The following is a 27,574-nucleotide window of genomic DNA, read 5'->3' on the forward strand; positions in this document are numbered from 1 at the left end:
AAAAAGACAACCAAATAACTGGGTTAGCAATTCATTGTTGAACGTATACTTTAATATCTTCTTCAAAAACACACAGCAATTTCTGGGTAACTAGGTTAGAAGTGTTGCACTCTTAAAATGTGGTAAATAAACTACATCAAACAACATAGAATTAATTTGGACCCTTTACATTTTTAACACAGTAGATTTGTATATCTTATTTGTAATTTAGTTGAATTTATCTCATATAATCTTCTTAATCCAATCTCAATCTGAGTTTTAATACTTTATTTCAGCGTTAACACAAAAATACACATTTCAGACCAATTCCGTCCATCCTCTTTGAGGAAAATGTAGCACAACTGCATAATCATTGTAAGCACTTACACTTAAGTTGCTGTTATATGTGTAAAATGTGTCAAAACAACAAAAATACAAAATGTCTTTATCCTTTCGTGTCTGTGAAAATAAACATAGAAATGTATTTCAACATAACACGTTTCCTAACCTTGTTATTTTTGTACTATCATTGAATATACAGATCAGCCTCCCCACATTATTTTTGTAAATAACCTCTGAACTAGGGTTTACATAGAGTGAAGTAAAAATAATATACAATCTAGATTAAAGACAAAACAACACAAATTGTGGGGAAAATGAGAAAAATGTACTCAGGGCTACCAAAGAGAGATGGTCCTGTGTTGCACATAGTGGTCATAGTGGTTACAAGTCACCCAGGACCTTAACCTTCAGTCCAACAACAATGGACGCATTCCGGGGGCACCTATATTGCAGGCTTCACAGGCAATGGTTGTGTGCCACTGCAATGGACCGTGTAGTCAGGCAACATATTCATTGATGCAGTACCGGCTCTATCCTTTTGGGGCCACCCCAAAGTAAAATTTCATTTGGGGCCACCCCTCCCCTATCGTTCAGGGGCTCCCTAGCAGTCGGAGGCCCCCTTGCGGTCAGGGGCCTTAAGCGAGCCCTTCTGTCGCTTATGCCTGGAGCCGGCCCTGACTTCACGGTACGGTGTGGTTAGATGACACGGTAATCGCCTATCTAACTAATTGATGTGGCAGGCGTCTGTTTGGTAGATGCTCTGGAGTGTGTTCATTGGTTTTACAGGACCTGAGGAAAGCCAATACAACAGTAACATCAGAAGGCCTTAAAATTTGCACTGATAAAATGTACAGTAAGCTACAAATATAACAGCAAATATTATACAAGAAGTTTGGTGTATGTTTGATGTTGTCATAGGCCGTTATTGTGGAGTTGTATTTTCTTTTAAATAAATCCCTATTTTGGTCACTAAACATAGAGGTGAGTATGTAGCGGGAGTGTGAGGGAAACAGGCGTTATATTACAGTAGACAGATATGTGGAACCTTTGACGTGAGGGTTCTAAATAACTACAAAACCACTTTAAAGTAACTGCCTGATGAAGTCTCACTTTTAAAAGTTCCTTTTCTTTTCATTCGTATCCAAATAATGTTGAGGAATTGTCCTTTATTACTATTTGTGGACAAAGCTAAAAATGTAGCAAAAAAATTAAGGAAATTGAAATGTCGGCTCAAACTTTACCCATTAGAAAAGTGTGAGATCTTTACCTGCATAGACACACAGTATTTTTTTCATTAGGCTCTAAGCTCCAACTAATTGAATTTTAAATTAATTTTTTTTATTAAAGATTAAAGATCGTTACAGATTCTCAGCTTTTATTTCAGAGTATGTGTACATGATTTAACCATTTAGAAAATGACAACCCGTTTTTTCCCATTATCACCCTATTTCATGGAGTACTATTTCAGGATTACGGGAGTTGTCACTAGTAACTATTTCATGGAGTACTATTTCAGCATTACGGGAGTTGTCACTAGTAACTATTTCATGGAGTACTATTTCAGGATTACAGGAGTTGTCACTAGTAACTATTTCAGGATTACGTGAGTTGTCACTAGTAAACTAGCTATGAAAATGATAACTTTAAAGTTAGCTGCATACAGCTAGTTGATGTGGGGTTAAAGTGGCACAGTGGATTATTTATTGTCTATGTTGATACTAAGGAAATTGCAGCAACAACAAGCGATTCATAACACTTACTCTATTACTGTATATCGTTTTGTTTTGTCTTGACTGAGGAATCATTTTCTTTCACAGGTGCAAGAGCTGCTTTAAACTGAAGTAAAAGGATACTTGCATAACCTGTCGGCTTGTCCCAATACTTGTTTTAGCCTGTTTGAATTAGTTTTGGTTAGAAAACAGAAATGATCAAATATGAAGCCAGGGGTCCCTGGCCCTGAAAAGAGAAGGAAAGCATTTTATGCAACTGTCCTGTTGGAAGGAAAATATAGGACTAAAATACAGGACTAAAATTACCTGAATAATAGTTGACTGAAAGTACACTAAAACTAAGAAGGCTCAAAATGACAAAAATATGACTGAAAGTAAAAAAGTAAAATGCATCTATGATTTAATCTAAAATAGCTGCCGAAACTAACAATGTCATCATGAGAACCAGATATTGTAATATGGAAATATAACCAAAACCTTAGACATACTAAAAACAACAGTTTGGAGAATTATTACTAAACAAAAGTGCTTCATTTGGACATTATATGAATCTGCCATGAAATGCCCCATGTATAAAATGTGTTATCATTTCTAAATGGCGAAACCAACACATACTCACATATGCAAGAAAAGCTGAAAACTATATTTTATCCTAATAGAAACTGTTAAACATATCAAGAATAGTAACTGTTAAAAGTAAAACGAAAAAATGCTTCACTGTCCCAATACTTACTGAGAGCAAGTATTGGGACAGTTATAGAAATGATCGAAATTCACATCAGTGCAATACATTCTCATACAGAGATGAACTCATAGGTCTATCGATCAAAAACATGCCTTGTTGTAAAACATGCCTTGTTGTAAAAACACGCCTTGTTGTAAAAACACGCCTTGTTGGGGGGATGTTACCGGCACTATCTGTGCAATTCACACTAATATTTTAGTGCTGAATTCACCTTTTTCCAAACTGTTGTGAAGTTGTGTCCCAGGGTAGGATAGCACCATAAAAGAACCTATCAGGTTCCAGATAAGCGGATATCTTAAAACACTGAGCATAGAAAGCGATTAGGGACCTCGGAACTTCACGCCAGTCTTGGCAACAGTGAGCGTAGGGGGTCAAAGCTGATGAGTGCATGAGGTCCAAATGGGTGATTTTGGGGAGTTGCACTCTCCTCGGTAGCCGTGACACATAACCATAGTAACAAGAGAAAAGACACTAAAATTAAGACAAAGAAAAGAAATACAGGATAGCACCACTTATCAGCAATATTCTAGTGAACGGGAAATCAAATCCAAGAGCCCCTCCCCCATCTCTCACTCTACATCTCTGTCTCGCAACAATATGAGGGGCCTCCCAAACTCACAGAATCGGCCCCCTCCAGGATCCCCCAACACCCCTAGTGAGACCTTGTCGAGGCAGGGAGGGGTCGGTCTGACCAGTCGGTCGGTCGAAGTCTTTGTTTTGTATTATTTCATTTCCTCCGTCTGTCTTATTTTCTTTCCTACGTTTTTTTACAGTCCCTCTGTTTTTCATGTACTCTTGCGTTTCCCGCCGTCGACTCAACTCCTCCCTCGGCTACAAGATCTTGCTGCATACTTGGCAGCGGCTGACCCGGCTGCGCTGGTTGACCCCCTTCAGCGTGTCCATGGGCGGGGGGTCAAACTCCCGGTTGGGTTCCACCGTGGTCAGCCAGAAGCTGTACTTGTTGGCAAAGTAGTGACACGTTCCCTTAGCCCCGTTACACTCGATGAAGGGCGTGGCACGGAAATCCTCCAGGCAGGACCCAGGCGAGACCAAGGACTGTCCGCCACCCTCAGCCCCGGCTGCGGTGTGCTGAACGCGGGGAAGGAGAGAGGAAGACCTGGGTGTTAGCTTCCTCATAGTGGTTAAGACAAGGGGTTCTGGAACTTTGTTCGCTTTGTGAATTGATATTGTTTTAGGTTGTGAGAAGAAGTAAAACAATTATTAATATTTAACATACGTTAGAGTATGGCCTCTTGTTACCAATGTTTGATGGCCTGTATTATTGAAATATTTGTGACAAGAAAATATCCTTTTTGCCCATTTAAACCTAAATTCCTGCAATTCTATAGATAACATAACAGACTATTATAGGGGTTGTATTTAAGCATATTCCATGAATTTCAATATGGTTAACATTGTGTTACGCATAAACAAAACAGACGTATTGCGAAGAGAAATACCTTTACATTGCTGTAAAAAAATTGTAGGGATTCAATCTGCAGCCAATGCAATAAAGTATATAGTATCGATTGAATGTGATGTCTGCAAATGTGGGAATAATGTATTTGACAGGCACATTTTGACTCTTACTTCCCTAATTAAAATGAGAGCCTTCTCCCCCTCCCCCTCCCCCTTCTCTCCTCTCTCCCCTCCCCCCTCCCCTTTCCCTCCTCTCTCCCTCTCACCATGAGGAAGGAGTAACCAATCCAGAGAGAGCGCCAGCCAGCTGGGCAGGTGGGGATGCTGAGGTCCTGGGAGTGGACAGCCACGGCCTGCGAGTAGGCCTCGCACACGGAGCACCTGCTGATGTACTGGCTGATGGCCTCCTCGCCCACCGGCATCATGGGAATGGGCGCCGTGGTGGACAGCCAATAGGACTTGTCGTTGCGGCTGGCGTAGTAGCAGATCTCGTTGGGCGTACAGTACAGGAAGGGGACAGTGTTGAAGCGGGGAAGACAGGAGCCTGCCAAGCCTTGAGGGAGTGTGGGGGTAGGGGGAGGTTAGGTTTCTGTAACATTGGCTTTACATAGCTTTGCATGTGTTTGTGAGACTCACCGAGGTCCTGGTTGTGAGCCTTCTCCTGCCCCTCTACGTAAAGCAGACTGTATCCGTCCCAGAGCCTGGTCATCCCCTGCGGGCACATGGGCACCTGGCTGCTCTGACTGTGCTTCACCAGGGTGTAGCCGATACTCCTGCTGCGGGGCGCAGAACCGGGGAGGCCCTGTGGCCCGGCTTTACCAGACCGACCTGGAGAGGTGAGGCAGAAGGAGGAAGAGGAGGAGATGTGTGATCAGATGGTGTCACACACAGATACTGCAAATAAACATACAAATACAGTCACGTGAAAAAGTCAGTATATCCCACGGAATCTTTGGACATATCTTTGGACATCTGCGCAGAACTCCAAACAAATTAATAAAGGTAACCCAATATAACAAATCATGCAAAACATTACACTTTAAAACCATTTATGCAAAAAAAGAAATCAACCAAAATCCAATTTCATGGTGCAAAAATTGTAAGTACAACCCTTGTCCTAGTGCAAGATCTATCAGCATTTTGACAGATGTCCTCACATTATTCTCAAGAATTCTCTGGTACAAATTAAACTAATAGTTGACTCAACGACAGCAAGTTGGCCTTAAGGCAGCAAACCAGCCCCAAACCATAATCCCACCGCCTGCCTGCTTTGCAATTGCTATGAAGTTCTTCTGTTCAAAGGCAGTGTTTTCTTTTCACCAAACACAGGCCATTGTGGGCAAACAACTCCACCACTGACTCATCCACACAGAGCACACTTCCAGTAGTTTTAGGTGTTGTTTGGCAAACATGAGTCATACCTGGATATTATTTTTTGAGAGCAGAGGCTTCTTCCTGCCTGAGCTCCCATGGAGGCCAAGTTTGTGCAGTCTATTTCAGTGACTCATGCACTTTGGTATTGATTGTGGCAAGAGAGACTTGATGTTACTCTGGAGTTCATAAAAACTTCCATGAGCATCTTAGAGACTTTTGGTCAGTTCTTTGGCTGAATTTGATGGATGTAGATTGGCATTGGTTGGGAATTTTCTCCATTTGTAGATGACCTGTTGGACAGTTGAATGATGTACTTCGAATTGCTTTGTAACCTCTTCTAGGCTTATGGGCATCGATAATCTTCCTTCTGAGGCCCTTGGATAAGTCTTTTGATCTTGGCTTACCACACACCCTATGGATAAGACCAGACCAAGTTTCTAATCTTTACGGAAAGGCTGGACCTTCCCAAGTTACTCTGTAATCATTTGCACCTGTTTTGTTGCATCTGATTCTGCACTGTAGCTGTGTCTTACATATTCTCTTACACACAAACCTTGTGATCCAGTAGGTCCGGGGAACCCGGGAGCACCAGGATCTCCATACGGCCCATCCAGACCGGATTCTCCATTCCTTCCCAGCTTCCCAACGGGGCCAGGACGTCCTTTAGGACCTAGGAAAGAGAATGAGGATCTGGTGTTACTTTGGCTTTGAGCTCCTAACAGGGATGTGTGGACCTGTTCATCTACTCACCAACTCTGCCAGTTCGGCCAGGACTACCTGGTCCTCCTATGGACCCTGAAAGTCCGTTGGACCCAGGCTCACCCTCGTCGCCAGTGCCCAAGTTCTCAGGACCTGGGAAGGGGTAGAGTGAACCAGGGAGTCCCTTCCTCCCAGGAAAACCTAGAGTGGGAGAGAGGAGGGTAGAGAGGAGGAGAAGATGTTTATAAAAGAGATGGGGTCGTGGGGGATGGGGCAACTGAAGAGAAATATTTTACAGCGTAAGTGATCAAACTGACTGAGACAAGAGTAGTGTTATCGAGTTCGGTGTGTGTTGAGAGCCCAGGTCTCACCTTTTGAGCCCTTGGGTCCTTTTCCTCCATAGTATCCCTTGTCTCCAGGGAAGCCCTTCTGTCCCGGGGATCCACTGTACCCAGGGGTACCTTTCTCACCTGGGCCACACAACAACAAAAAATATAGACAACATCATCAACAACAATAAAGACATCTTCATGAACAACAAACAGAAACAAAAACATTGACAATGACATCAACAAAGCCCATTGGGCATATGCTGTAGAGAATAAGCATGAAGGTCTCAGATTGATCCCCAGTATCACGGTTGATATGCAAATGAGCATTTCACTTAAAAATGAATCTCCTTTAACTCTATTTTTGAAGTGTATATGTACAAGGTCATGGATATCCAGAAAGTAATGGTAATCTATAATCTCATGGTGAAGTACAAGGTAATGGTCATCTGTATAAAGTCTTGGTAATCCTAAAAGTCATGGTAATGTATGAAGTTATGGTAATCTAAAATCTATAATGTTTTGGTAATCTGTAAAGTCATGGTAATCAATAAAGTCATGGTAATCCATAAAGTCATTCTAATCTTTCATCATAACTGTATCTTGCTGTCAATCCAGACTTTATTGTTGTTGAAATCACATTCACATGTCAACCAACAAACGTTCTCCATATACCTTGAAATCCAGGGCTGCCATCCCGCCCAGGGCTACCGGAAACTCCGGGATCTCCGCGATTACCAGGGGTTCCAGGGAAGCCAGACAGGCCGGAGTCACCTCTGTCTCCTTGGATTGTACCGGGCCCCGGTGGGCCTGCTGGGCCAGGAGGACCACGGTAACCTGGAGGAAACCACCACAGACAATTAGTACACAAGAAAACTAGAGACCGTATCGACAGTTACAATGTTGGATATATCGACGGTGGGAGAAGACGAGAGATGTCTTATGAAGTTCTAAATGGGTGGGGGGGTGAATTACCAGATTCTCCATCCAGCCCAGGCAGTCCAGGGTTTCCCAGAGCCCCAGGGATGTTCGAACTGGTTGTCTCCCCACGAGGACCAGGCGGACCGGGGAAGCCTGTTGTACCAGGAATCCCTGACAGCCACACCACCGGACAAGATTTAGGGTCAGCATCCTCACACTCAACAATAGATAACACGGTTGTGCTTGGTTGATTTTCCAACACATGCTGCAGCCATAGATAACGTGAAAGAAAAGACAGTGAAGCCTGTGTATAGCTGCAGTATAGAGTGGAGGAGCAGAACTATGGCTCCCCTTCTATCACAAACACATCTGCACCAGAGTTATAGCTCCATTAAACATTAGAACCCATCTTAATCTATGGTGCAGTTTAAACACATCGTTCTGAATGGTGTAAATGGATGAGACGAGATGATCAGAAGTGGTAACTATGAGAGGTTATTGTGTGAGTGAGTAGGAATAAACTTTTGGGTTACTCATTTCTATGTAATTTCTAAAAATTAGACATAGCAATTCCTGAGTGCAGGCAACTTCATTCAGAATAGGATTTGGGACTTTCATGATGAATTGTTGTTAAAGGCAAGTGATGATTCAGGAAAATGTGACAAAATGTAAAAAAATGTTTTGTGGACTATAAGCATGAAGAGTAAAATCAAGCCACAGGTAAACATTTAGAATATGTAAATCACTCTGCAGCAACTCTGTTGAACCAACTCTGTTTTTTTACCTGACTCTCCTTTAGTTCCCTTTACTCCGTTGTATCCAGGTACCCCTGGGATGAAAGAGCCTCTCTCTCCCTTTAGACCATCTGCTCCAGGGGCGCCAGTGCGACCCCCCTCACTGTAACCTGGGTTTCCTGGTAGACCCTTGGGCCCGGCCAGTCCATTGAGCCCATTAAGACCAGGAAATCCCGGCACACCTTGAGAAAGTTCACATTAATTGACTTAGTAGTCGTAGTCAGTGTCAGACAATTATATTTAGTGTATACAACTGTAAAGTTTGATGGCTCATTGTGTTTCTGACAACCTTTAACTCCAGGTAACCCAGTGGAGCCCGGACGGCCTGTTGATCCTTCTCGACCCCTTTCTCCTGGGTATCCATTCAGACCCTTAGGCCCAGTGAAACCAGGGGTGCCTGATGGTGGGAGTGGGACATCAAAAACACACCATTGCAAATAACAGAAAATAATCAGTCTAATGATGATACATAATAAGGAGGGTAACACTTTATAGTCCAAAAGTGTTAGATTATCTTATTACTGCCTGGCCCCAAAATAAGTCACAGTTTGGATTTAAATAAGCAAATACTTAAGAGCCTATGACTGAATAATTACTGCAGTGATTAATATGTTTCACTTGGCAACGATTCGTTCATCCCTAACTGATAAAGTTAGTAGCTTCTCATTTCTTAAACATGTTGGAAGATGTGTCCCGTGGTCGTGGAAAAGATGTAATTTTGTTTCAGAAGGGTGAAATAATTGACCTGCTTCAAGAAAAGCAAATAACTAAGAAGATTGCTGAAATGACTGGAATTGGGTTAAGAACTGTAAAAATGCATTATTAAAACCTGGAGGGATAGTGGTGAACCATCAAACTTTGCAGAATAAATTTAGTCTGAAAAAAATCTTGAATTACCATGATTGGAGATCACCTAAATGCTTGGTGAAGTCGAATAGTAAAGAAATCGACAGTAGAACTCATAGCCATGTTTAATAGAGAAAGAAAAAGCATTTCCACATGGACAGTGTGACGAGAAGTCACAGGATTGACAATAAACAATTGTGTGGCCACAATAAATTTTTTTTGTGGTGAGGCTAACTGAAAAAAAAGGCTTGCTAGGGAGCATAAAGATTTGACTCTGGAGCAATGGAAAAAGGTAATGTGGTCTGATGAGTCCAGATTTACCCTATTCCAGAGTGATGGGCGCGTCAGGTTAAGAAGGGAAGTGCATAAAGTAATATACCCATCATGCATAGTGCCCACTGTACAAGCCTCTGGAGGCAGTGTTTTGATCTGGGGTTGCTTCAAACAGTTCGTTCTAGGCTCAGCAACGTTATGTGGCAATACAATTCAGTCCCTGAATGACCAGGTTATCCCATCAATGTATTTTTTCTTCCTTGATGGCACCAGGATGACAATGCCAGCATTCATTGGGCTCAAATTATACAAAAGTTGTTCAGGGCGCATGTGGAATAACTTTCACACATGAATTGGCCACCACAGAGTCCTGAACTTCGCCACATTGAAAGTCTTTGGGATGTGCTGGAGAAGACTTTACGGAGTGGTTCAACTCTCCCATCGTTCAATACAACATCTTGGCCAAAAATGTATGCAACTCTGGATGGAAATAAATGTTGTGACATTGCATAAGGTTGTTGAAACAATGCCACGACGAATATGCGCTGTAATCAAAGCTAAAGGCGGACCAACAAAATATTTATTGTGCAACAATTTTTTGGCCTGGCAGTTTGCTATTAGTAGCAATTTAACCATCAATTTAATAACAATAAAGCTTAACCAAACCTTAAACCTTATACTAAACCTAACCATAAACATATAAAACAGTTACTTATCAACAGATGGTTTGTTGAAAGTTTGTTGATGGTATTACTGTCTATAGGACATCTCCAGATGAAAATTGGAAAATTCAAAATAAAGTGTTACCTACTGTGTATAGTGAAATTATCAACAAACTATCTGTCGATATGTAACAGGTTGCTAAGGTTAGGTTTAGGTTCAGAATAAGAGTTAGGGTAAGGGTCCAGGTTAGTGTATTTTACTAAAATACTGTAAATAGTTTGTAAAGCATCTACAGAGAGCATTTTGGGGCTCTCAAAATAAAATGTTACCCATGATAAATCAGTGTGGCCTTTAGGTCATCTCTTCCTGTGATATCATCGCCCCCACTCACCTGTGAGTCCGGGTCTTCCTGGATCTCCCTGTTCTCCCTTCTTTCCACTGAATCCACGGCTGCCTTGTTGCCCACTGTCGCCAGGATCACCTTTAACACCTGAGACACCTGGGTAACCGTGGCTTCCGGTCTCACCTTTATTTCCGGGACGCCCGGAAAAGCCAGTGGATTCACCTCTCACTCCTGACAACCATACAAGGTGCAGGTAAGAAATGAACCAATACTACAAAAAAAACTTACACTTACCACATTCTCACTCAGTTTTTGTGCAAGTAATGTAGTCCTGAAAACAATAAAACACAGGTATAACGGAAGGAGAAAGTGTCCTCGATAGATGTTTGTTTGACATGTTTTATGAAATTATGAGTGAAACTGCAGTGAAAATTCCTTTGTACACCAATTGAAACACAGAGTCAGAGTCTTTTGTCTTCGCCCTACAAAGCAGGAAAGCATGAGGTTTATTAAAGCTACAGAGGAGGTACAGACTAATACGTTATGAAGAATTTACAGGGTGTTAAGAGTGGACAGGGATGATCTTGAAGCTCCTTTCATTTCTGCTTGCTTGATGGAAACACACAACTAGTGTGAAAGTGTGCGTCGTTTCTTTAAGCTGATTTCAGGGTACTTGAAAATGTATCATCAATTGGATGGAAACCTAGGTACCAAGATGGAACCACTACAGGCAAGAACTTAACCAATACAAAACATTTACGCTGAAAAGGTAACAAGTATAATGACAGAACCTGGCAGTTAAAAGCGAATAGAGATTGGAGACCAACATATGTGTGAGGGGAGGTACATGACAAACAGAAAACAGCAACCCACCTTTAACTCCTGGCTGACCAGGGACTCCGAAGTTGCCAGGGAAACCAGGTTCGCCATCGTCACCCTACAAAATGTCAAATTCATTTAGAACAACAACTATCAATTCCTGACGACTGCCTGGATTGTTGCTATTAAATGTTGTGTATGGTGGTGTACCCTAGGTCCAGGCATTCCTGGGAAGCCGATGATACCGGGAGATCCGCTAGGCCCTGGTGAGCCTGGCCCGGCTGGGCGTCCCGTGATACCGGGACTTCCTGGCACTCCTTTAGCCCTGTCAGAATAACCAGGAAGCCCAGGCAATCCCTGACGGCCAGGCTGCCCCGGGAAACCCTTTTCACCTGGGGGAAGGGAGGCACAAACATTTCTGTTGGATGATGATGTCCAACTGTTCCAAAAGATTGCTGCCGAGGACACGTTTGCCCAAAAGTCATTGCCGGAGGAGCTTGACAATAAACAGATTCATAGGGATCTGTAGCTAGTTTACATTGGTTGAGTTATGAGGGATTATAATCCTGTCAACCTTTGTTAACATCAACCTAGTTGGTAGAACAAGTTTGGCACAAAATGGCAGATATAGGACCTTGTTTGGCAACAAGTTTGGCAAAAATTGGTTGTCAGTTTTGATTAGTAGTCTACCACCTACCTCTAGGTCCAGGGAAACCAGCAAGACTGTTCGGACCATTGTCACCCTTCTGTCCATTCACCAGGTTCAGAGGACTGGGGGGCGGGGAACGTTCCCCAGGGCGACCAGGGTAACCTCTGTCACCTTGAACACACCTCATAAAGTTAAACGTTTCCTCTATGCATTAGGGTTTGAATCACCCAGCTTATCAATCATTAATAATATGCCTAACCCAACCCCCCCCCCCATCCAGGTGAAAAGGCAGCTAGGCTGAATCCCTATAAACTGGAAGCTTCTGGTTCCTTCAATCAATCAATCAATCAATCAAATGTATTTATAAAGCCCTTTTTACAACAGCAGATGTCACAAAGTGCTTTACAGAGACACCCGGCCTTAAACCCCAAGGAGAAAACAACAGTAGTGTTGAATTTCTTCTGCTGCCACTTACTGTGCAAACGTACCTGTTATCACATCAAAATCAAATGATCTACCACTACTTCCCAATATTCCAGAGATAATTTTTATTAACAAAACCAACATTCTATTGGTTCTGTCATTCCCAGTCCCGTACCTTTAAGTCCTGTCACTCCAAGTTCTCCAGGTCGGCCATCTCTTCCTGAGAATCCCGGAGCCCCTTTTACTCCTTGACTACCAGGCCTTCCAGGGTTACCTGGCATTCCTGGGAAACCCACCAATCCGGGCGAACCACTTTCACCTGTGAAAGGAAAAAGAAAATACTGAAATTGGTCATGTAGAAACAGATTTGCTTGTAATTCAAGGTTGTACCTGCTTTAGCTAGAAAGTTAGCAACAGAGGTGTGTATGTTACCCCCACCCTACCTTTTCTTCCTGGTCCCCCAGGGAAACCTTCCCTTCCCCCAGGACCGGGTGGTCCTGGAACACCCCTAAGTCCTGGAGGGCCATTGGCTCCTGGTATCCCTGGTTTTCCCTTGAACCCAGCAAGGCCTGGAAAGCCTGGGTCGCCTCGGAATCCCTTTGTGCCAGGGTAGCCTATTTGGTGCAGGAGAGGACTGAGTCAAGCCAAACTCTTTCCTCTGGTAATCAATGGAAAACATTCATAATAAAATGGGGATGAATAATGCTGAGGAATTTTATATAACTACAACACACTGGAACATTATATAGATTGTGCGCATGGCTTATTACAGTTATAAACATAACTTACCTTTTCTTGTACCCTTAAAAACCCAACTCACATGGTGGTCCAAAAGAAGTACTTATATCACAATTACAACGAAGTGGATTTTGATGATTTAGAATGAAACAAAAGGAAGGTAGGTGAACTGGTTTATTTGTTTCATGTCCTGGTTAAGGCTGTAATTGCACTTAAATTTGGGTCTTAGTTTGGGATTTGGTCAATTAAATTGTATAAAAGGAAGAAGTATCATAGCTAACATTTTTACTGCTTCTATATCTTATAAGGGAGAAACCAATGTTTATGTTAAAAAACCTTTACACTCAAGTACAATTCCAGTGTAAAATTAGCGCACCTACATGATAAATATGAATTTAGAAAGCCTTCTCTACTTAGTGTCTATACTAGAAGTTTAAATATGAATTTAGAAAGCCTTCTCTACTTGCTGTCTATACTAGAAGTTTAAATATGAATTTAGAAAGCCTTCTATACTTACTGTCTATACTAGAAGTTTAGGTTAAAGCAAGTGCGTTGCATGGTTATATTGGGTGTATGGGTTCACACAAAGCTCAATTATGTTACAGAAACATGCACGCACACACGCGCACACACATGCACACAAACCTGCTGTTAGCAAACAGAGCTGAGCGATAAATTGACATTTAGGTTACTTTTAGATGATTAAATAATGGTTCAATTCGTTGTATTCCATTTACATTAAATGTCTGGCTACTAGTGGCTGGCTGATGGATTGACTGAGCAGGGATGCGCTAATGAATGTCAGACTTAAATAACAGAGTAATCTAATAAAACTAAGAACTACAAAGCTAAGAAACATTTAAGTAATATTTCAAGTGATGTGAACAAGTTATGGTGATAAGGACATCATTATTTTGTATTGTTGCAGAATTCACACTTAGTGTCCTGAACATTAAAGGTGACACAGTTGTTCAGGGAGGAGAGGATTACAGAGATAGAAGAGAGGGCCTGATCAGCATTATATGGGATTTCTTTGAAAATTGATTTTAAATGTTTGGCTCGGATGCATCTTAATCTTAAAAGGTATATATCAAAACAGTCATCAAAAAACACTTTCATACATTTTAACCGAAACATATAATCTAAACGGCGCTAATCGCTCATCACTACCAGCTAGTTTAGTGAGGGTTTCACAATTCCAGTAACTTTCCCAAATTTACCAGGTTTTACATATATCTTGGTTGGGTCCCAGGAATCAGATTAGATCAAGCAGGAAATACTCCAACCAATATTCCTGGAATACCTGAGAACTTTGGCTTAGTTACGGAAAATGTATGTCTCTAGGTTTAGTATAAGTCCAACACATAGATTGCATCTAAAATATTAGTTCTACTTGAAACAACACAATAGATAGAAGCATTGCACCCTGCCTCCCGCTGCTGGTTTGCCTTGGAAGCTAATCAGGGTCTTAATGGGAGAACAGATGCTGCAGGGAATGGTGTTGGAGGGGCAGTAAGGGGCATTGGCCGGCATAGGTTGACATCCTTTGAATGGAATGTCACATGGTTTTCCTGACTCTCTGTGGTAATTAAAGATCCCATGGAACTAATCATAACAGTGTCCTGGCTAAATGTCCAATCCGGTTCTTATGTCATCATGGCCACCAAATGATCCCAAGCTTCCAATGAGTTCATTCCCTCTCTTCACACTGCAGTATTTTTTTCAAATGCAATAACATCTTAATACATGTAATCAATAATTATGTAAGTCATTCTGGATAAGAGTGTCCACTAATGACTAAAACCCTAAAAATGAGAATGAAATGTTAAAATGTTAAGGTCTTTCTCTATTGTTTTGTCTGAACTTAAATGCTCTGAGTTCAGAACAGGCAATAGTGATAGAAGCCGTTTGCTCTAAAATGGGGAATTCCATGTCCCAAGGAGCCTTGAGTGGTGGCGAGCTGGCCGAAAGGGGCAAGAGGGGTTAGAGCAACTGGTCTAAGAGGGAGTGAGGGATGGAGGGATGAAAGGAAGCTCACCTTGACAGCCTAGGGATACCCACAACACCCAGAAGAAAGGGATGGAGGCATGATAGGATGGATGGAGATGATGGTGATGTGTCGGGAGAGAGTAAGAAGGAGTAGAAAAAGGAAATGGTAGAAGAGATGGATGAGGAGGTGGAAGAGAGAACAAGAGGTGAGGAGAGAGGCTTTGGTGAAATCACAAACAGCCTATCGGTGTATTTACAGCGGCAATAAAAACAGGGAGCATTCACAATCAACACAGTTGAGGACGTAAAAATCTCGATGTGTTCTCTCAAGACCTTTTCACACTGCATTGTTCTTAGCCCTGGGCTATCTTAGCCCCAGGCTAAAACTGGCCTTGGGCTAGCCTAGCCTGTGTTCACACAAGAGTATAAAATGTTAGATTTAACCAATAGGCTAAGGATTCACACTTGTATTCCTAAGCCCTATGCTAACAGACAAAAACTACAAAAAGACAGAAATCCGTAGATGTGCATATATGAACATGGGGTGGAGACTTACACTAGTTCGACATTTTGTCTTTTGACATATTTTCCTAGATTTACTTGGTAGCTTCTTCGCTCAGATAAAGCTGGTATATTCAAACAAGGACCGAAAGAGAGCTACGCTGTAGATATTGGTAATGGCGATTGGACAATAAACAATCAATTATTTTGTTCTTCACCCCATTTCGCACTGGTTTTTTTGTGACTGTGTTTCTAGGGCCAGAACCTGAAAAGCCTGCCCTGGAGCAGGGTCAGTTAAAATGTGCAAGTGTAAATACTAGCTTAGCCCTGGGCTAAGAGGTTGAGGAGGCTCTTAGCCCTGGGCTAATGTTGCAGTGTGAACACAATTTCTGTGGGCTAAGACTTAACTTAAAACACCATCAACTCTGTGATATATGTGATCTGGAATCAATGGATTAAATAGATTCAGGACAGCAATCCAGAACATTCAAGAAATACCATAAAACACTATGACAATCCCAGTGCTCCCACTTTTACCTAGAGGTCCAGATGGTCCTCTGCTTCCAGCTGGTCCAGGAGGACCGGGTAATCCACCCCCTATGTTGTCTCCAGGAAATCCAGGAGGACCTGATATTCCAGCGTAACCATCTGTGCCACGCTCGCCCTTGGCTCCGGGAATTCCGAAGCGGCCATCAATACCTTGAAGAATGCAGGACATATGGTAAGACATTTGAACAGTACTGAGCAACAGCACGATGCAGAAGTACAGAGCAACACAACGAAGCAACAGAACAAACTATCTTTACGGAACATCAGTATGGAACATCAGTATGGAACATCAGTATGGAACATCAGTATGGACCACCATAGAAACAATGTATAGCTCTTATAAAGGAAGTCCATTAAAGGCTTCATTAAACCTTTGGAATCAGAATCAGACAGAGTTTTATTGTCAAGTAAGTTTCACAACAAACTAGGAATTTGTTCTGGTCTGTTGGTGCAGCAAAAATGTACATAAAAAATAAAAACAAATAAGAATAGTGGACTGAGCTTAAAAACAATAGACTGAGCATTAATAAATTAATAAATAAAAATATGAAAGGCGCAAGAATTGTCCAGTTGAGGGTTGTGTGTGTATGTGGGGAGAGGTCATAGATGTGTCTAGTTGAGGGATGTGGGCTATAGTCAGTTTGGCTCTGGGGGCATGTTCATGAGGCCTACTGCTGTGGTGAGAGATTTTGGTTCTGATAGACCTCAACGCTGCAGCCTGCCCTTGTCCTTGGCAGTGGACGGTGATGGAGGAGGTCAGGATGGATTCTATGATGGCAGTGTAGAAGTGATTAAGTTTTTCAGCTGCCGCAGGAAGTACATCCTCTGCTGAGCTTTCTTTATAAGGGAGGTGATGTTCAGCTCCTACTTGGGTCCAAGGGCGATGGTGGTGCCTAGAAAGCGAAAGGACTCCACAGAGTTGACTGGGGAGCAACCCAGGGCGATGGGGGGACAGGTGCTTCCCCAGCCTCACATGCTGCCTCCTGTTGGACAAAAAGGCTGTGATCCACTTGTGGACTCGGGCACTCCCAGCTGGGATAGCTTGTCCTGGAGCAAAGCGGGAATTATTGTGTTGAATGCGTAACTGAAGTCCACAAACAGGATTCTGGCATAGGTTCCAGGAGAGTCCCGATGCTGGAGGATGAAATGAAGAGCCATGTTGACCGCAGACCTGTTGGGTCTGTAGGCAAACTGCAGTGGATCTAGTAAAGGGTCTGTGATGGTCTTGAGGTGGGACAGCAAAAGGTGTTCAAATGACTTCATAACCACAGAGGTCAGGACGATGGGTCTGTAGTCATTAAGTCCTCTAATCCTTGGCTTCTTGGGGACTGGGATTATGAGGCACCTCAAAACAGGCTGGGATGCAGCATGTCTCCAGTGAGGTGTTGAAGATGTCCGTAAACACAGCAGAAAGCTGATCTGCACAGTGCTTTAGGGTGAATGTGCTTTCTGGTGGTTCTGTCTCTTGAACAGACTGTTAATGCCCCCCTCCAGAACTGAAAGTAAAATTTTAGTGGCAGGGGTGGGTATGACTGGGATGGGTGAATATGAATGGGCCCCAATGGTGGGGGGTTGGTTTTGATGGCTGGACACACAGGGACAAGGTATCTGCAGTAGAATTCATTCAGGTCGTTGGCAAGTGGCAGGTCATTAATGCAATGGGAGGATTTAGGCTTGTAGTTGGTAATCTGTTGGAGGCCTCTCCAAACAGAAGCAGAGTCATTGGTCAAGAACTGTTGTTTTAATTTCTCTCCATGCAGGCACTTGTCTTCTTTCACTGCCTTACCAAAACTGTATTTAGCCTCTCTGAACCTGTCTCTCTCCCCACTACCGAACACCTCCTCCTTTTCCAAACGCAGCTGTCTGAGTTCGGCAGTGAACCAGGGTTTGTCATTGCTGTAGCTCATCCTGGTCCATGTTGGTACGCAGCTGTCCCTACAGAAGCTGATGTATTTGTAATTTTTTTTAATTTGATTTATTACGATCCCCATTAGCTGATGCAACAAATGCATCTGCTACTCTTCCTGGGGTCCACACATAACACGAATACAAATGACGTCTCAGCATCAGTGTTCTCATCCAGACCATTAGTGAACAAAACATTTCCCAATCTGTGCATTCCAGACACTCATTGTAGGTAGTTTAAAGCTGGGATCCTTGAAGGAGAATAACGTCGAACATCTGTAGTCTGTCGAACTTGAGCTAGTGCGAGAGCGGCGCCACCTATTTATTTTGCTCTCCCCCACTAATGTGATTTGAAATAACGACGGTCTACTTATTGTTCTGTCACAGCAAAAACATGAAATTGGGGAGCTATGATTGTGGTACACGCCATGTACATTTTATATTATGAATGTCAGTAGCAGGTTTTAAATTGTTAAAGCCTACAAGCTGTGTTTGGAGAAGAACATTTTTGGCGGGGTTTACCAATATATTTTTATTAAAGATCCCAACTTTAAAGTGGTACTCCTTTTTCCTAGAGAAACAGATCGATAAATCATTACATAGCTCAAAAGTACTATATTGAGGGTTTTTATTAGATTTTTGGTAATTGATCATGCTGAGACCCACCTTGTTCTCCAGACAGTCCTGTTGTTCCTGGCTGTCCCTTGGCCCCTGGTTCTGCTTGGAATCCAGGCAATCCAGGTGGCCCTGGTGAAGCACCCAGCACCTCTCCCCGCTTCCCCCTTTCCCCTGGCCGTCCTGGGAGCCCATTCTTTCCTGGGGCCCCTGGACGGCCCTCGCCTGAAATACCTGGGACCCCCGCGTCTCCTCTGGGGCCAGGAAAACCTGTGAGGGACGACAGTGTGGGTTTAATTCCATTCATGACTGCAGAATGGAGAACCAGGAAATAACATTCAAGCATCCCACAATGGGACCAGTGACCAATAGACAACGACTAAAACGGGGGGGGGGGGGGGGTTTGGGCAGTTCAATGCTGGAATGAGGAATCCATTACCACTCTCCAGGATTTCTTTGAAACAACAGATTGGCAGATGTTCTGTGTTACAGCTGATGAGCTGATGGGGACTTTGATGAATACACAGACTCCGTCTCAGCATATATCTCCAAGTGCATTGATGACGTCGTCCCGAGGGTAAATGTTTGGACTTTCCCCAACCAAAAGCCCTTGTTTAGTGGTAATGTCCATGCTAAGCTCAGAACACCATCCTCTGCCTATAGTTCCAGGGACCTGGATGTTTTGAGGAGGTCCAGATATGACCTACGAAGGCCATCAGTGATGCCAAAAGAGACTACGGGGACAAGTTGGAGCCACGGCTGACGCGAGTAAACCCTCAGAAGTCACCAGGGCAAGAGGGCATTCCAGGCCGTGTCCTCAGGGGGTACGCCAACCAGCTAGCGGAGCTTTTCACCTCTATATTCAACCTCCCCCCAAGCAGACCACCATTGTCCCTGTACTGAAGAAACCTTCAAACACCTGTCTAAATTACTACCTCCCTGTAGCACTGACCTCTATCATCATGAAGTGCTTCAAGCAGCTGGTCAGAACTCACATCTGCTCCACCCTTCCTGACACCTTGGACCCCATTCAATTTGTATACCGCCCCAATAGATCTACGGACGATGCCATGGCCCTTTTGACACACACCGCCCTCCCCACTTGGAAAAAGGCAACACATACATGAAGATGCTGTTCGTGGACTACAGCTCAACACTATTGTGCCTGCTAAGCGTGTTCCTAAACTCAGGACTCTGGGATTTAACACCTCCCTTTGCAATTGGATCCTGGACGTCCTGACGAGTAGACCCCAGGTGGTGACCTCACCTCCTCTGCACTGACCCTGAACACTGGAGCCCCCCAGGGCTGTGTTCTTAGTCCCCTCTTGTACTCCTTGTTCACTCATGACTGTGTGGCCACACACAACTCCAATGTCATCCTTAAGTTTGCAGACGACACAACCCTCCTGGGTCTCATCTCCAACAATGGTGTGACTGCTTACAGAGAGGAGGTAGGGGACCTGGCTACATGCTGCCAGGACAACAACCTCCCTCTCAACGTCTGCAAGACTAAGGAGATGATCGTGGACTTCAGGAAGCGGCAGAGGGGGGATCACCCAGGCCATAAGGGTCCTCAACACTGATCAATCATCATATTGATCACAGGAACATTTAAAATGCTCTGATGACTTTCAATGTACATTCAATGTACATTCGCATATTTTTTATGTACCATTCATCAGCATATTACACTCACATTTATAATATTAAATATTCATATTCATATTTTCCATATACCCCATTCTACACTCTTTGGGATTGCTGCTAGTTTACATAGTTATGTATATTTTTGCTAGATTTTCACTTTGCATATTTCTTTATGCTTACTGCATAGATGTCGTGTGGCTTATCACATGCATTTCATTGTTCAGAATGATGCTATGTTATTTGGTGCATTTGATAAATAAAATATTTTGACTTTCACCGGCATCCTGTGGCAGAATAGGAATACCCAGAGCCTCTTATAAAGGTGGTGGAAATAACCTAGCACTGAACCAGTGTCATCCAATACATCGCAAGGGAATCAAGGAGCTATTTCTCCCAGCAGCAGACCGGGCTATGGTAAAGCAAACCTTGGTCATTCAGCATATAGACACAAAAAGAAGGTACAAACTCAAACTGCCTGTTTCAGAAGGTGAGAAATGTATGCGAACCAAAAAATATTTGTTGGCTTGATCTTGATGGAGCTGCTCATTCCAGACAACAGAAGAATTAAGACAAAGTATAACCTCAAGTGTACAGTTAAACTGATGCTGAAAAACAAGTAGAGGAAGGAAGTTCTAGGATAAGATTCTTTTTTTCAATAAAAGCGTCATACCTTCAATTCAGTGTGATGAAGGTGATATTGAATTTTGTACTAGGTTGTGCTAGCATGAAGGCATGTTACCTCTGTGTCATACTGAGTGACTGACTGGAAGATACATTTCTTAATAACTGTTTACAGGTAACAGCTACAATAAAAGGAAAGCAAATAAGGGTAAAATGTTTACTGAAAGTGGGTTTCTGCATGGGGGGCCACTGGCATTGCATGTAGGTTTTCTTGCATGTGTACCAAGATGTTCAGCCTGAACCTAAATCACTGTGAATGGGCAAGAACACCAGTTGTTACCTTGTGGTCCGGGCAGACCTCCAAAGCCAGGGCCTCCTCTCTCTCCCTTCACTCCATCAAAGCCTCGCTGGCCGGGACTACCTGGGAAACCTGCCTGGCCCTTAGGCCCTAAACACACCCGCACCCAAAAATAACTTGTCAACCTCCATGAAAAACAGAATATGTGTGAAAAAAACAAAAGTTTTGCCATGGTGAGGATGTCTGTCTGTTACCTGGTCTCCCAGGTGTTCCTCGGCTGCCAGGATCTCCGTCCTCGCCGGGGAGACGACAAGGTAGTGTCAAGCCTGGTGTAACAACCAGTCAGATCATGGTTAATACAGACACACACAAACACACACACCAGGGAGTAAAACCTTCTTTCTATGCCTTGTTCAAACTGGTTCAGTCTAGAGTATGGACGCAATTTTACATTACACAATCGTATTAGCTCTTTAAGATACTTTTGTTGTTTTATTAGACGTTTACGTTTGTTTATGGATATGTATTCATGATATTATAACTGTGTTTGATTATGGTGTGGTTTGTAATTAGTAATTAAAGGAGTTAGTGATTAAACCAACATAATGGTTATGGACAGTTAAATGTTTTTTTTTTATAGCTAGTAAGTTAATGTTTCTGAGGTATTAATTCATTTGAGAGAAAAAACCCTCCCCAATGGTTAAGCACTTAGTAGAGACAGAGCTCAACACATGCGCCAGGGTTCAGCAGTTCTGTTTGTAGGGAAAAGCGTGAAATAAGGCAATGCAAACAGCCACTGCAAAGCTCCCAACCATATTCTGACAGAGGATGTAGCTTGGAACGGAGCTCTGGTCCGGGGCATTACATGCAGGTTTGATGTCGCTCAAAGCAGAAATCAGCATGTAACGCCCTGGACCAGAGCTTCTCTTCTTCTTTCTCTTCCATTAAAAGCTCTGAATGAGCACTTGGACTATTAACTCTAAATAGTGGCTAGTGGATTATCCAGTAGATGACCATCTGTCTGTCTGTCATTTTGGCACCAAAACATTCCATAGTGACCTTTAATCCTGGAAGGGGATCCTGTCGCCTTAGAACTGCTGGTGCCAAAACACCTGCCATTAGCAGTCTCAGACAGAGTTGGCCTTAAACACTGTATATAGGGCTCTGGGTTTCAAGGGCAGTTCTCTTAGGCATCTCACCTCCCTCCGCATCATTAACCCCCTCCTGCCCACAGCTGTCACCTGGTCAGAAAAACATGCAAAGGGGTGAGAGATGGAGGAGTGGAGGAGGTGGGATGAAGAGGACAAGAGAGACCAAAAGAGAGAAAAGAGAGGAGGATGGGAGACAAAAATGGGAAACAGTGGAGGGAAAGATATTGAATAGATGAAGAGAAAGAGGAGATGGAGAGTCAGGGACAGATGTGGAGAGAGAGAGAGAGGGAGAGAAAGACAGAAAGATGGGGATAGACAGTACAGGATAGACAGAACAGTAAAAGACAAGCCACGCAAGGTCATTCAAGTCATTTGCATACAGCTCGCCAGTCAATGCATAAGCCAATTTAAAACCATTCAAACAAACAATTAGCAAATCAGAGGTCAGAGTGTCAGGTCATTCAGTTAATGCATAAGCAAAATAGAGATATTTCTGAGATGTTTGGTCATCATTATGATCTTCAAGAAGAGGAGAAAAGGAAGAAAGATGTTGCTGTCTTTTGTGTGCTGTGTGCACTCTTTCCTCATTCTCTCACTCTCCAGAAGAGAACAGCATAATTGTATTAAAAAGGAGACTGAATCAGTTATAGCATTAGCATATTTGAATCAGAAAATCTAGACAACAGTCACACAATCATTTATTCATGAGCAGAAAAATGCTGATGGGTTGTGTGGCCTTCAGTCTCAGAGAAAAGTCAACTAAATCCTAAGATATTTGTTGTTTTCAATAAAATACAGTGTCCATATTAGGATATACTTAGTGTCATCGGGGGTAGCAATACTTCTGTACACTTAGTCTTAATTTTTTGTAAACATATCAGTTTTTCTCTCCTCTGAGACTGAAGAATAATTGTTTGGTAGAAGCCATTCCTGCGCAATCACAGCGTATCAGTTGTGGTTGATCTGTGTGTATCGATGAAGCAGCAGATGTTGTAGTAGGTTGGCTAGAAGAGAAATAAGCGGATTGTTGACAACCATTTATTAACCGATCAACCGCCGCCCAAGGAATTAATAAAAAGAGGAAACAAACTTGGATGTAACAAGCAGTGTGTGCCGCTTTAGAAAGAACCTTCATTATGCTAATAAAAATGTCGTACTGCATACCCACATTTTTCTCATGTCTATATAAGAACTGATGATGGGTGTGGTAATTACAGAGACTTTGTGTAGTTGACAAAATGTGAATCAATTGTGATTCTCAAACTCTAATATTTTAGATTGGATGGTCTATGCAGTTCTGCTGTGGAGAGAACCGGATTTATATTTGAGTACACACACAAACCCAAACAAATACATGCTTGAGAACAGGCCATCTCTCTGTTTCTCATTCTGTCACTCCAACCTCCAAACTCATGTCTCTTTTACTCTCCCTCAATGTCCCTCTCTCTCTCTCTCTGTCACTTTCTCTTGGATTCTTTCCTCCCTCTCTCTTTCTCACTGTCACACCACCCCCTCTGCCACTCCATCCTTTGTGTCTCTCTGTCTCTCTTTGTGTCTCTTTCACTCTCCCTTATTATCTCTCTTTCAGTTACTTTCTCTCAGTCTCTCCTCACACTCTCTTACTATGTCACTCCACTCTCTCCTTTGATGGGGGCTCAGCCATACCTTTAGGGCCACGTGACCCCGGTGCGCCCGGTAAACCAGAAGGCCCTGTATCGCCCGGAAACCCACGGGTACCGATGGTACCCTGGTAGCCAATCCCGTTCTCTCCAGGTTCACCGACACGACCTTTTGGCCCTGGGAATCCTGGGAATCCTTTGTCCCCGACAATTCCATAACCAAAATCATCAGCCTGGACAGAGAAGAGGATACGTATACAACACACAAGGGTTCAGAAGAGGGAAAGGGAGTCATCTGTAAACGATTTTTGTTTTTTAAACCATTTCATCCACAGCGCCATCATTTAAAAAGTGAACTCCAAAAGTATTTGAACAATGACACATTTTTTGTTTTTTTGGCTTTGTATTTCATTTCAACTTATACAATGAATATGTGGTTAAACTGTGTTAGCCTTTTTTTATGTATATATGTTATTTCATGCTGCATTTCATTCTTTATAAGAAGTAAAGGGGTGCAAGAGCAGCAGGTTGGATTTTGAGCTGGACCAATGGAGGTACATTTCTGTCTTTTTGTCGAGAGCAAAAAGTTTTTCATTTCAATCAAAACTAATTTTATTAAATGTTTTTTGTTAAAAACACTTATTTTCACTATCAACCACCCTCCATTTTGACTAAACTGGCCCATTTACTTGCAGTGCATCTTTTATTTTGCTTTTGAAACTTTTTTGATAAAAACACAAGTTCTTTGTTTGCTCTTTTGACCCCACAGCTGGGAGGGGGCTTTAGTGGGAGGTGTGGGTGATGCTTCTCCATTGGTAAGCCATTTTTAGAGGATCTGTTTGGCTACAACCAATACTGTTCAGCCTTTCCTTCCGAAGCAAAGGCAGTCATAGTGGACACCTACCTACGAACTTGTACCTACGAGCATCTCAGGTAAGCAGCACAACTTTCTTCCGTCCAATTTCTACATACAGTGGATAAAGTCTACACTCCCCTGTTCAAATGGCAGGTTTTTGTGATGTAAAAAATTTGACAAAGATTAATCATGTCAGAACTTTTTAATGTGACATATAATGTGAAAAAGTTAATTGAAAAACAAACTGAAATCTTCGAGGGGGAAAATAAAAACCTTACAATAACCTGGTACAATAACTGATGTTATAAGATGTGGCTCTGTTCAGAATTAACCAATCACATTCAAACTCATGTTAAATAAAAGTCATTAGAACACTGCCATCATTTAAAGTGACTGTGATTAATCACAAATAAAGTTCAGCTGTTCTAGTAGGATTTTCCTGACATTTTCTTAGTTGCATCTCAAGCAAAAGCCATGGTCCGCAGCAAGCTTCCAAAGGAATCTCATTGTTGAAATCAGTCAGGAGAAGGGTACAAAATTATTACAATGGAACACAGTGAAGACAGTAATCATCAAGTGGAGAAAATACGGCACAACAGAGACATTACCAAGGACTGGACGTCTCTCCAAAATTGATGAAAAGACGAGAAGAAAACTGGTCAGGGAGGCTTCCAGGAGGCCTACAGCAACATTAAAGGAACTGCAGGAATTTCTGGCAAGTACCGGCTGAGTGCTACATGTGATAACAATCTCCCGTATTGTTCATATGAATGGGCTATCGGGTAGGGTGGCAAGACGGAAGCCTTTTCTTACAAAGAAAAACATCCAAGTCCGGCTGAAGTTTGCAAAAACAAACATCAAGTCCCCCAAAAGCACATGGGAAAATGTGTTATGGTCTGATGAAACCAAGGTTGAACTTTTTGGCCATAATTCCAAAAGGTATGTTTGGTGCAAAAACAACACTGCACATCACATAAAGAACACCATACCCACAGTGAAGCATGGTGGTGGCAGCATCATGCTTTGGGGCTGTTTTTATTCAGCTGGAACCGGGGCCTTAGTCAGGGTAGGGGGAAATATGAACAGTTCCAAATACCAGGCAATTTTGGCACAAACCCTTCAGGCGTCCGTTAGAAAGCTGAAGATGAAGTTTACCTTTCAGCATGACAATGACCCAAAGCACACATCCAAATCCATAAAAGCATGGCTTTACCAGAAAATATTAATGTTTTGAAATGGCCCAGACCTGAATCCAATTGAACATCTGTGGGGTGATCTGAAGAGGGCTGATTTGGAGCACTTTTGCAAAGAAGAGTGGGCAAATATTGCCACATCAAGATGTGCCATGCTAATAGACTCCTACCCAAAAAGACTGAGTGCTGTAATAAAATCAAAAGGTGCTTCAACAAAATATTTATTTAAGGGTGTGCACATTTATGCAACCAGGTCATTGTTCATTTTTTTTTTTTTTTTACTGAAACAAAGATTTTAGTTTGTTTTTTAATATAATTGTTCATGTTATAGGTGACATTAAAGGTGGAAAAAGTTCTGACATGATTAATCTTTGTCTCATTCTTTTACATCACAAGAACCTGGCACAGGGGTGTGTAGACTTTTTATATCCACTGTAGCTAGTAGTTAAGCTCCTACAGTTCAGTGTTGGTTCATTACATTCTACTACATTACATACATTCTGTAGAAGACAATGACAAATAATGTGTGTATATATAAATAATATACGAGGTGTGTGTATATATACATATGACAACACTATGTGCAAGGGTGTGTTGTACAGTAGGGCTATGTATCATTAACTAATGGAAACAGTAATATTCTTCTGCCCTTTTTTAATATTTTCTTACACTGTCGTGATATATCATTATATATAGACAAAGAAACAAATAGGACATGGCCTGCTTATGAGTTGACATGAAAGAAAGTTTGATTAATTCAGCTAGAACAATTGTTCGTAGCTAAATGCTTTTGGTTAGCTTGAGAATAATAATTGCATGATCTATCATTCTACGGTATGTATGTATGTACAGTGGGGAGAACAAGTATTTGATACACTGCCGATTTTGCAGGTTTTCCCACTTACAAAGCATGTAGAAATCTGTAGTTTTATCATAGGTACTCTTCAACTGTGAGTGACGGAATCTAAAACAAAAATCCACAAAATCACATTGTATGATTTTTAACTAATTCATTTGCATTTTATTGCATGACATAACTATTTGATACATCAGAAAAGCAGAACTTCATATTTGGTACAGAAACCTTTGTTTGCAATTACAGAGATCATACGTTTCCTGTAGTTCTTGACCAGGTTTGCACACACTGCAGCAGGGATTTTGGCCCACTCCTCCATACAGACCTTCTCCAGATCCTTCAGGTTTCGGGGCTGTCGCTGGGCAATACGGACTTTCAGCTCTCTCCAAAGATTTTCTATTGGGTTCAGGTCTGCAGACTGGCTAGGCCACTCCAGGACCTTGAGATGCAACTTACGCAGCCACTCCTTAGTTGCCCTGGCTGTGTGTTTCGGGTCGTTGTCAGGCTGGAAGACCCAGCCACGACCCATCTTCAATGCTCTTACTGAGGGTTGTTGGCCAAGATCTCGCAAAACATGGCCCCATCCATTCTCCCCTCAATACGGTTCTGTTGTCCTGTTCCCTTTGCAGAAAAGCATCCCCAAAGAATGATGTTTCCACCTCCATGCTTCACAGTTGGGATGTTGTTC

At 42.5% G+C, this 27,574-nt stretch overlaps 1 protein-coding gene across 7 annotated transcripts in view; it reads right to left on the minus strand.

Moving 5' to 3' along the window:
• Nucleotides 1–252: 252 nt before the first annotated feature.
• The window catches only part of col4a6 (collagen, type IV, alpha 6), a 148,068-nt gene continuing 120,746 nt past the window's right edge, over nt 253–27,574 (minus strand). For 5 of the 7 annotated variants that reach the window (XM_020044247.2, XM_020044246.2, XM_020044243.2 and 2 more), the window contains 23 exons: nt 24,028–24,214; nt 22,411–22,452; nt 21,466–21,537; nt 21,254–21,361; nt 18,697–18,915; nt 16,114–16,275; nt 15,125–15,133; nt 12,792–12,962; nt 12,524–12,667; nt 11,974–12,096; nt 11,487–11,668; nt 11,331–11,394; nt 10,506–10,688; nt 8,622–8,729; nt 8,323–8,514; nt 7,593–7,709; nt 7,293–7,454; nt 6,660–6,758; nt 6,340–6,489; nt 6,143–6,259; nt 4,852–5,043; nt 4,482–4,768; nt 253–3,885 (listed from right to left, as the gene is read on the minus strand). In XM_020044247.2, the coding sequence (XP_019899806.2) occupies nt 3,628–3,885; nt 4,482–4,768; nt 4,852–5,043; nt 6,143–6,259; nt 6,340–6,489; nt 6,660–6,758; nt 7,293–7,454; nt 7,593–7,709; nt 8,323–8,514; nt 8,622–8,729; nt 10,506–10,688; nt 11,331–11,394; nt 11,487–11,668; nt 11,974–12,096; nt 12,524–12,667; nt 12,792–12,962; nt 15,125–15,133; nt 16,114–16,275; nt 18,697–18,915; nt 21,254–21,361; nt 21,466–21,537; nt 22,411–22,452; nt 24,028–24,214 (3,348 nt within the window). In that variant the 3' untranslated portion in view covers nt 253–3,627. The remainder of the gene's footprint in view (nt 3,886–4,481; nt 4,769–4,851; nt 5,044–6,142; nt 6,260–6,339; nt 6,490–6,659; nt 6,759–7,292; nt 7,455–7,592; nt 7,710–8,322; nt 8,515–8,621; nt 8,730–10,505; nt 10,689–11,330; nt 11,395–11,486; nt 11,669–11,973; nt 12,097–12,523; nt 12,668–12,791; nt 12,963–15,124; nt 15,134–16,113; nt 16,276–18,696; nt 18,916–21,253; nt 21,362–21,465; nt 21,538–22,410; nt 22,453–24,027; nt 24,215–27,574) is intronic. The other 2 variants (XM_020044245.2, XM_020044244.2) reach the window with 2 other exon arrangements.

This window comes from Esox lucius, chromosome 24, assembly GCF_011004845.1.
Source record: "Esox lucius isolate fEsoLuc1 chromosome 24, fEsoLuc1.pri, whole genome shotgun sequence".
NCBI classification, from domain to species: Eukaryota; Metazoa; Chordata; class Actinopteri; order Esociformes; family Esocidae; genus Esox; species Esox lucius.